Source organism: Myotis nattereri (assembly GCF_964212035.1).
Source record: "Myotis nattereri genome assembly, chromosome: 15".
Classification (NCBI taxonomy): domain Eukaryota; kingdom Metazoa; phylum Chordata; class Mammalia; order Chiroptera; family Vespertilionidae; genus Myotis; species Myotis nattereri.
Genome location: NC_138090.1, coordinates 5821582 through 5832165, shown reverse-complemented (window position 1 = coordinate 5832165; position 10584 = coordinate 5821582). Strand labels below are relative to the sequence as shown.

Here is a 10584-nt window from a genome sequence, read left to right as displayed (position 1 = left end):
ACAACAGGACGAAGAGCATTGCTGGAATTAAAAGGGAATATTCATCACGATACAAGGGCCAGTTCATCAAGATGACATAACAATAAAAAATAATTACGACCTCGGGCAGAACTTCAGACAAACTGGCAGTGGACCAAGTCACAATTATAGTTGGACGTTTCAACCTCTTTCAATAATTAACAGAACAAGTAAACACAACAATCAGTGAGGATAAAGAAGGATGTGGGACTATCAACAAACGAGGTCTAACCGATATTTATAGAACATTACACCCAGCCCCTGCAGAATACACATTCTTTCCGAGCACACGTGGGTCACGCACCACCATCCACCATTCGGCTGGGCCATGACATGAGTCTTACACGCCTTCTCACAGTTCTGGTTTTTTCGGCTCCCCTTTCATTTCTTGGCTTTTACGGGTTTCCCTTTGTATCCTTCACACTCAGCCATCTTTTCGAATATGTTCATGATATTCTGTTTGGCATGCTTGGGGTTTTGTGGCCAGAGGGCTCTCAGATGCGCCAGTTTCCGTGCTTCTGGAACCTGAAGCCGCCGGCCATGTAATTCTGTAGTTACTTAGGGGTTCAAGTTACCTTGGCTGAATCAGAAGTCCCCACAGTTAGAGCCAGATGGCCTTGGGCTTGCATCCCAGCCCTGGGACTCACAGTTACGTAACCCTGAGCAGTGAGGAAACCTTCCTGAGCCTTAGTTTCTGCATGGGTTTCTACATAATCCCGGGTTTTCTAGTTTGTTGTAAAGACGATCTCTATTCTAATACAACGCAAGGCAGACGCGGGCAGGGAAAGATAACATTGCCCTCATTCATCCATTCATCAAATACTGAGCGTTTACTATGTGCCCGGAGCATCTAAGTGCTAGGAAGAACAGACAATGCAGACATAAACAAACCATTTCACACGCGTGTAAAAGCAATCGCAAGAAAAGGCCATAGGATTGAGAATGTCTGCAGGGACTGACTGGGCTTTTGACATTAGGTGATGGGGGAGTCCTATTAGATTTAAAGTTGGAATGAAGTCAAACATTTAAAAATTAGATTAGATGGTTGCACAATTCTCTGAATATGCTATATATATATATTTAAAGGCACTGAATTATATGGTGTGTGAATCACATCTCAATGTAGCTTTTATTTTAAGTCTGAATGAAGAAGAGAGAGGCAGGTGAAAATCTTTGGGAAAGAATATTCCTGAGGGAACATCAGGACCAAGACGCTGAGGCTGAAGGGCTGAAGTCAGTTGGAGGAAAAGAAAGATGGGGCGGAGGGAGCTTAATGGGGGAGGAGATGGAGATGGTTGAGGTCTTGTCTGCATCTATGACAATGGAAAGGGGACAGTTCCCGTGACTGGGAGTCATGTGTCTGCACTGCTCTGCCTCATGCAGAGAGCAGACCACGCATCTTCTAAACAGAGGCAGTCTATTTTATTTTAATTTTTTATTTTAATGTATATTGGCATTTACATTAGTTCCGCTGCTATCATAAATATGTTTATATTATCTACAAAAGACCCACATGATTTACCGTGTGTGTGTTTTATCAGAGGTGGTAGCAAGTGTCATAGCTGCCAAGTAAAACATTCTTTAGACACTAAATAATATTCTTTAGACACTGTCATTGTAGACAAGAATAAAATCTGGACACCATTAGCAGACACAATATGACCTTCCTTTGAGCACAGCTGCTAATATGGAACCCTCACCTACACACCCAATACTAAAAGCTAACTCTAAGATTCTGGATCGTGGAGCACGTGCTGAAACAAAAACAGTCCAACAACTAATGAGTCAGTGACCGACCGCTAACAAAGACACCCAATGACTGAACGTCTCACACAGAACTGAAGTCCACATCTGCAGAGCACTCATCATATAACCACTTCCAGTTACTCTGCTGTTCTTTAAAGGAGAATATTCTGATGCCAGGGTGAAGGCCTAAAGTAGCATTTCCAGCTTCCCCCGCCCCCCCTTAATTTTGAGGCGCTCTCTTTGACATATCCATGGTGCCAGCTCTCACGCTTGGCCGCCAGAACTCTGACAGCAGTGGCAGAGAATGAAACACACTGTGTACACAAGAACGTGGTCCTGACGTATGTAGGGTGCCATCGTCCCTCAGTGGGACTCTCTTGATTGAAATCTGGCTTCTAGGCCTCAGAATCTACTATTTATTTCGGAGAGGACCCTGTTTTTCTCAAACTATTCCATAAAACTACAGTGCCTGTAAGTGATTTCATGAAACGCAATTCCTTACTATACATCCCACGAGGAGCAAGGCCTCTTTAAAAGAAGTTTTGGTTAAGATGGCATAAAAGTAGAGGCCAAGTCTGAATAGGCCGAGGATCATGGCTTGGGTTCCTGCACCCCGCCCGCCCCCCCCCCCCCCACCAGTCCAAAGTCAACTTCTTTATGAACACGAGCGATTGCACCCTTGGCTAAAATGGGAGTTTTTCATTAGAGTAAAATCATGTCTGACATTTCATAAAGCTTCAATGCAAACAAAAAGGATTAATCATGTTCCTAAATATGCAAGCAAGCAAATTCAAACCACAATATTAAAAAGGCCTATTACGTTTGAGACAAAAGAGCAAAACCAGAATTTTTTAATGGCCATGATTTTAGGTAGCAGTTCTGTTTGTTCATAATAAAATAGGAATATTACATTGGCAGAAGTGGAATTAAAGGGCATACAATATTATTTTAAAACAGGCAGATAATGGGCTCACTTCCAAGAGCCTCATAGAAAGCTTTTAATTTCCAATGATACTTTTCCATGACCCGTAGAATTAACATGTGGCTCTTCTATGATAAAAAAAACAGTCACGGTACCTGAATATTACATACATTCAATTGCGGATGACAAACACTATTGGAAACCTAGACTTTCCTAATTACTTAAGCAATTCTTTCCAGTTCATTCAGTGCTTTTTGTCTAAGTAGCTTTAAGATACATAAAAAGCAAACAATTATATATATATATATTATATATATATTATATATATATTATATATATATATAATATATATATATACTCCGACAAAGTTTCTAGTAAGCAATTATTCAAATACACATATACACAATTAAATTAGAACACTTAAGTGCTTACGATGTAGAACTTATGTTTAAAGTCATGACTCTTGATTACATATAAATGCCAACACCTCTCTCATGAGACTTTCAACTTCAAAAATGGCCTTCCTCACACACTGGCTCGGGGGTGACTCACCCTGATATTCAGAAACATAAGCAAAACAAAGGTTTAAATGCAAAGACTAAATTCAGAATCTGAACCATTTTTATGCATTATATTAAAAAATCGCTTCTTTCTTCAAAATTTCCAACATAAACCATACTGACAACATGTGTACATGCATGACAACCAACAAAAATGGCACGAGAGGGAAATCATTGGTTAACCTAAAGGAGTCGCTGTCAGACGCCTGCCTGGGGGCTGCATGTGGGGTTGCTGGCTTTTTGGAGTCCCTAGCTTTCGGGGATGCCTTAGGACTTTGTGTGTTTCCCCTGGACTGGAGATTCCTCAGACAAGTTCGAAAACTCGAGCGGGCATCTAACAAAATAAAACCCCCACCTGGATGGTAACATTATGAATTCTAATATCATATCAGTAGAGGAAATCGGATTCATTTACTGGGCAAGAGCTGCAGTCTACGCTGTCCGGCTCAAATTAAACTAAACTCTGTGGCACACAATTCATTTTCCCATTAGGCAATCGATGTTCCCTTCAATCAGGCAATTCCCACTTAGCCTGTGGCCATGGCTGCTGCCTGTGAAAACAAAGTTCTACATCAGGAGGTCGTGCAAAAGGGTCTGATTTCCCTCCGTGGGTGGTTTAGGGGTGCAGGCGACAGAGCACAGGGATTTGAAGAGTCTCATCTAATTAAGAGAGTTCTCCTTTCTAATCCAACCACAGTCACTGATCCAAGCAACTGGAAATGGGCCGGGGGGGGGGGGGGGGGGGGGAATCGGGAGGAGTAATCTGTAAAATCCTCAGACTCCTCATGCTTATTTCCAGAGTGGAAAGGGACTAGAGATGACAAAATAGTACTTATTTTTCCTTAGAAAACTCTTTACTGTGTGGATACGCTCCAGGAAGGCAGCGCACTTCATTCATTTGGATGTGCAAACTCAAGGGGAGAATCTGCAAAAACACGCTTATCACCAGTAAACCAATCGGTACAGGACAATATGACAGGCTAAAAGATATTCCTCGACCTATACAGGTGAATGGAAGCATCTTAATAAAATCTATCATTTTTATAAAAAACCTTTCCATTTAAAAATTTTAAATTTATTCCTCACCTGAGGATAGGTTTTTAGTGATCTGAGAGATAGAAAGGGAGAGAGAGAGAGGAATATTGATGTGACAGAGAAACATAGATCAGTTGCCCACCCCTGCACATGCCCCAACCCATGATGGAACCCACAACCTAGGTATGTGCCCTGAAACCTTTTGGTGCCTGGGAGGATGGCCGACCAACGGAGCCACCCAGCCAGGGCAAAGTTTCCCCGTTTATACATCGCCATGACTCCACAAATCATATTTATACAATACGACTGATCAACGCCGCTCCGATCTCAGGGAAAGCCGCTCCGTCCTCCTTCCGGGGATGCCCGCTCTCAGTCATCTTTCTTGTCTGAGGGGCTCTCCTCGCGGCTCTCGGGACTGACTGTATTACTGGCCGTGGCGGGCGCCGCGGGGCGCTCCTCGGGTAAGGAGAACACGTGGCCGGCCTGCAGTTCCAAGTACGTCGTAAAGATCCTCGCATATTCCGGGTGCTTCAGGGCAAAGCTTTTAAATTCCTCTAGAAGAAGGGAGGAAACCAAATCCAGTTCAATGGAGGCGAAGATTCTTTTGACATATGACTCTAATAAGATAATTACTTGCAACTCCTATGACTCAACCCTCATAAATGCGGACAACGGCTTTGGAAGACAGCGTTTCCATGACCTAGTGAAGTTGAAAGATACGCATGTCCTGGGGCCCATTAATTCTACCCCCAGCGTGTAGAGAACCTGGAGAAATTGATGCCGAGTGTGTCCCGGGAGACATGGAGGAGAATTCCGTGGCAACATGGACAGAGCGCACGTATTTGTCAACAGCAGCAATGGCAAAGTACATGTTGCCGTATCCGTGGCAACATGATGCTGTGAGGCGATGAAAATGCTGTCAGCCGTGGTGCCAGGATGCAGATGCAACTTAAAGCCTTTGTGCTGAATGACACAAGCCAGATACAAATGAGCACCGTTTGTCTGAGTCTGTTATATAAATTCCCAAACGCAGGCCAAACAGAAATAGAGGAGAGTTTATGGAGCTTGTTTAGCAAAGGGAACCTGGTCTTTGAATCAGCTAGCTAGGTGGGTCTATAAACAAGGGATTTTAACCCAATGTCCTATTTCTATCCATTGATTTAATTTTTAATCCTATGACAACCAGGAGCCTGCTTCACAGCGCATGGGACGACCCAAGAACGTTTGACAATGAAACCGGTCTTGGTGATGAGGAAGTCGCCAGACTGAGCCCGACTCATTCTTTGCAACCGCAACGGTGTTTGCAGTCACAGACTACAGTGGGGCCTTGACTTACGGGTGTCCGGACTAACGAGTTTTTCGAGATACGAGCCGTCTCTCGGCCGATTTTTTGCTTTGAGTTGCGAGCTAAAATTCGGGTTACGAGCCAGCTTCAGATACCCCACCGCTAGTTGGCGCAGTGAACATCACAGTGAACGCCACATCAGCAGCCCAGCATCACGTGTCTCACTCATTCACAACTGATTTGACATACGAATAATTTGAGTTACGAGCTCCGTCACGGAACGAATTAAACTCGTAAGTCAAGGCCCCACTGTATTTTATATTCCAGATCAGGCAAGCTATGCATTGTTCCTCTGAACACCCCAAACACAGGTTCCTCTGCGTCGGTCTGTGTCAATGACGGAGACACGGAGGACATAGGTGACTTCTAAGATAAGTGAACTTTGATTTTAAGACTCAGGCTCTGTTCAAAAGATCAAGGTCTCTGTCCTCTTTGGGGATGTCCGTGGCATTAAAGAGAAACTCGCTCCTAGAAGGAGTGCTGTGAGCTAACTTTGAAATTGGGCGTTAATGTGGCTAATGGAAAACCAAGAATGCAAACCGTTTAAATGATCAACAGTGAAACCGTTGAAAAGGTCACATTTATGATACATTTAATACCAATTCCTTTATAAAGTTATACCTAAATAGCCTAGATATTCCTGGAAAAAAAAAAAGTGGACTGGTGTATTGTTGGGAAAAGGGAGATATTCTGAAAAGGAAAAAGCTGAACTCCCCCAAACAATGCAGGTTTTCCTGTAAAATTATTAAAACCAACAGGCAAAATGATGACTACCGACAAAGAACCTTTAGTATTAGCTTCCACTGAAATAGCGATTGCAAATAGTTTTTCCAAATTTGGTAGTTCAGAGGACTAGAGTCTTACGTATGAAAGAAAAATGGTCAGAGGAGGAGTGTGCATGGGGTTTCTGACTCATAAGTTTTATCTCGGTATATACTTCCCCATTCCCTCCTTCCCTCTCCTTTTTTTTTTTCCTTAAAGGAACTCACTAGAGTAAGTGTGCTAGGCACTTAATTACCTAAAATAGAATAAAGGGCAGCCAAAATGACAGTAATTAAAACAAGAGTAAGAGAAATTTGTGATCTCACTTCCCCACCCCATAAAAGTGAAGCCGAAACTCTTTGCACTCATTGAAGAGGCGTCCTCTTGCCAGCCTCAGGGAGAAGTCTGGGGAGCCCACGCCGGCCTGACGTCTGACGTCTGTGAGCCCGCCCACCGGCCACGTCACGCTAAGGTGGTCTCTCTGCTGTAGGGTGTTTCTCGATGACCGCACTGTGAAACCGGTGGAAACGGAGGCACCGTCCTTCTGCCGGTGGGACTTGTTCTGATGTGTGGTCTTGAGCCATTGGGAGAAAGGCCGGTCACGGATGGACCAACCTGCCATTTGGCCAGAAGGCCTTCCTCCCCATTGTCCCTCCCTCACGGGGGTGCCAGCAGCAGGACTTGAGGCAGCGAATGCGAAAGCTTACGGAAGCCGCTAACAGTAGCCATCACCAGGTGGTTTAGCTACGACCATTATGGTTGGCACCTCAGCCCACATCTCTTTGCAGTGGTTCCCATCCAGCTGGGTTAACTTGCTCGCACTGTGTGGCCACGCTGACAGCAGATGGGACAAGCCCTCCAGGAGGGAGGGCAGCAGATCTGAGCGATGGGAGAGGCGCTTGGGTGTGGGGGTCAGTGGGGTGGGTCCTACAGCCAGGTGGTCTTGGTTGTGGAACCCTGGCTCTGATATTCTCTACCTGGATGACCTTATGTAAGTTACTTAAATTCTTTGCACCTCAGTAAAATAAGAATAATAAAAGGTACGGATGAAATAGGCTTGCTGTAAAGAATAAGTGAATTAATCTGTATACAATGTTTGGAAGACTACGGAGCATATGGTAAGTTCTCATTAATTAGCTACTACTACCACTACACTACAGCTGCTAGTACTATCATCATCATCATCTCTATGGTCAATATAATTAGTGGAAGGCAACAATACTCTTGTCTTGAGAGTCACTCCATAGTCCAGATGCCCGCCTTGTAAACTGAGTCAGGTGCCAATTGCCTACTCACCATAGGACACAGAATCGCCCTGGGCTATCTCCTTGAAGAGACCAGAACCGTCGAGGTCGGGCACCCCGAGGGAAGCCTGCAGAATGGTGGAAAACTCTTCCTCTGAGATGTAGCCGTCCTCATCAAGGTCAAAGAGCTGCAGGAAACAGAAAAGAAAAGGGAGGAATAATCTCAGGAAATAAACTCTTGCATAATGCAAACATTACTCGTGCCCGGGCCAGGGATACGTTCCTGAAGAAAGCAGGGTGTCTGTGGCCCTCGCCACACGTCTAGGTGAGTGGGGGGAAGAGACGGAATTAAACTAGGGGCCACCACAGTGCGAAGGACAGAAGGACATGGGAGTCCCGTGGAGGAGAGAAGGGGGACACCTCTCTGGAGAGGTCAGGAAAGGCTGGACAGAGGAGGTGACATGTGAGTTGGGTCTGAGAATCTCAAGAGACGTTCCCGGAATATACAAGGACTGGCGGGGAACTGCCTGGGGCTCAAGTCAGGAGACTGAAGGACAAGCAGGAATCAGCCCACGGTGGAAATGTAATGGCTCACCTGACCCCGCAGGAGCATGTGGCTGGGAATGTGGTGTGGTCACATGTGAACGGACAGAGCTCTTTGAGGCAGAGTGTGGAGGTGGGATGGGGGGGTGCGGGGGGGGGGGTGGAGGGAGGAGAAGGCTAATACAACTAGAATCAGGAAAACCAGTTAAGAGTCTGGGGTGGAAAAGCAGGAAGGACACAGGAAGGGGAGGAATTATAAGGAAGCAAAAACAGGGCTTGCATATCGATTAGAGGTCAGTATGAAAGAATGGAAGGATTTTTTTAAAGTCAAGTAGCAGAACAGAAACACTGATGGATAACTAGTATTCCATATTCAAAATCCTCTCCTGGGCATTAAAAAAAAAATTAATGATATAAGTACTGACTCTGTGCAGGCACCGCTCAAAAGTATTCAAATCCCTTTACATGTATTAACTCATTTAACCCTTACAAGAGTCTTAGGTATGGGTGGTGCCATTATGAGGCCCATCTTACAGACGAGAGAGCTGAGGCCCCGGGTAACTTTCCCAAGTTCACACAACTCCTACGTGGCAGAGCTGGGATCCACATCCAGGCAGATAATACCTAGAGTTGCTGTTGTTAAGGTATCCACTTCTGACCAAATGCAAGATCAAGAACAAGAAAAAACATGACAGCTAGACATGAGGCAAGGTGTGATAATCATGAGGTGCACTGCAAGCAAATACACGGTAGTGTTGTAACTGTCCGTGTAATTCCAAGTTGTAATTTGCTGCCCCTGCTGAGAAAGCGCTGACTTCCAGTTCAGTTTCTACCTCTGAGCCCTTCCTGGCAGCCAAGACAGTTGGAAAGTGAAAAGTGAGTGAGCATTTGTTTGCCCAGACTGTAGCCTCAGGGCCCTTTAGGGCTGAGTCCTCAAATAATAATTGTCAGAATTCAGACCAGCTGCCCTCCTGTAAGCCCTAAGCTTTCATCAAAGGCTGACCATCCTAAACATTCCTCACCCACTCGCCGAACAGGCCAAGTGGCTGCCACACTTGGTCTTTGGTGGCTCTCACTTCCATACGAGTCCCCTTCATGGGTCCATCCTGGGGACTTTGACTTCCTCTCCATCTGTCAGTTGTCACGCTACCCTAGATCCCAGGCTCTTGTCGGAAGTTTAACACCCAAGTTTCCTCTGGGGGTGTGATATCTCCCGGTCGCACAGAAGACTGGAACACTTAATTAACCAGAACATCCTGCCTTTCCCAAGACATGGCCCAAGGCTGTGCGGACCCTCCCTGGAACGGGAGTGACGAACAGAGCTGGAGTGGCTCGTGCTCACTGAAGTGCCCGGGGGAGGAGTGCAGGGACGTTCCTGGAGCCGAGGGGCCGTCACGACGGCTCCCTCAGCCACAGTCCGTGCCCACTGCCACAGCTGAAGCACTCTGGCCAATATGCTACACCTACAGGTCACCTACACCTTCATGGTGACATGAGATCAAAGATGGGACGTCACCTGTGAAGTGCTGCCCACATAAAAGAATGTGAGTGGATCATACATATACATACATAAACATCTATACTAATAAAAGCATAACATGCTAATTAGACTGGACATCTTCCGGATATCCTTCCAGACAAAGCCATGGTGGCAGGGCTGAGGCAGAGGCACTTAGAGGCGACCAGGCCAGCAGGGGAGAGCAGTTAGGAGCAACCAGGCTGGCAGGGGAGGGCAGTTAGGGGCATCAAACAGGCAGGCAGAGTGGTTAGGGGTGATCAAAAAGGCAGGCAGGTGAGTGGTTAGGAGCCAGCCGTCCCAGATTGCAAAGCAGGTGGTCCTGGATTGTGAGAGGGATGTCCGATGTCAGTCAGACATCCCCCGAGGGATCCCGGATTAGAGAGGGTGCAGGCTGGGCTGAAGGATGCCCCCTTGCACAAATTTTGTGCACCAGGCTCAAATATATATATGTATCCACATCCAGGCAGGTAATACCATAATATATATAGTATGCCAAAATATTTTCAAACACATCCGAGAAGGTTAAAAAATAACCAATACAAAGCATGACCCTTGCCTTACTGAAAAAAAAAAAAAAAAGCTAATTATACTTTTAGGTCCCCCTTTCCTCACCCTGCCCCCCAAACCAAGGTCTGGGCCAGACAAAAATCTCAAGACTTCTCTATAAACAGTAATTACTGTGACGAGGGCCACATTTTCTATCAGGGTCTTTCATTGGTGAACCCCAAGTGCACATCTGGCCGACTACACTTGTAATTACGCAGACGTTCCCAAAACAGAACCAGAAATATCTGGACCGGAATAAGTGAGCCACGGGTATAATTTTAGGTTTCATGATGAATAAGTCTGTAAAAGCCAACAGCGTTCCCCTTGGAAGGAGTTCTGGCCTT

At 45.6% G+C, this 10584-nt stretch overlaps 1 protein-coding gene across 1 annotated transcript in view; it reads right to left on the bottom strand.

Moving 5' to 3' along the window:
* Nucleotides 1-4096: 4096 nt before the first annotated feature.
* The window catches only part of LPCAT2 (lysophosphatidylcholine acyltransferase 2), a gene marked incomplete at its 5' end in the record, with an annotated part of 51929 nt that continues 45441 nt past the window's right edge, over nucleotides 4097-10584 (bottom strand). The window contains 2 exons of the mRNA XM_081107849.1: nucleotides 4097-4835; nucleotides 7685-7820. Of these exons, the coding sequence (XP_080963975.1) occupies nucleotides 4651-4835; nucleotides 7685-7820 (321 nt within the window). The 3' untranslated portion in view covers nucleotides 4097-4650. The remainder of the gene's footprint in view (nucleotides 4836-7684; nucleotides 7821-10584) is intronic.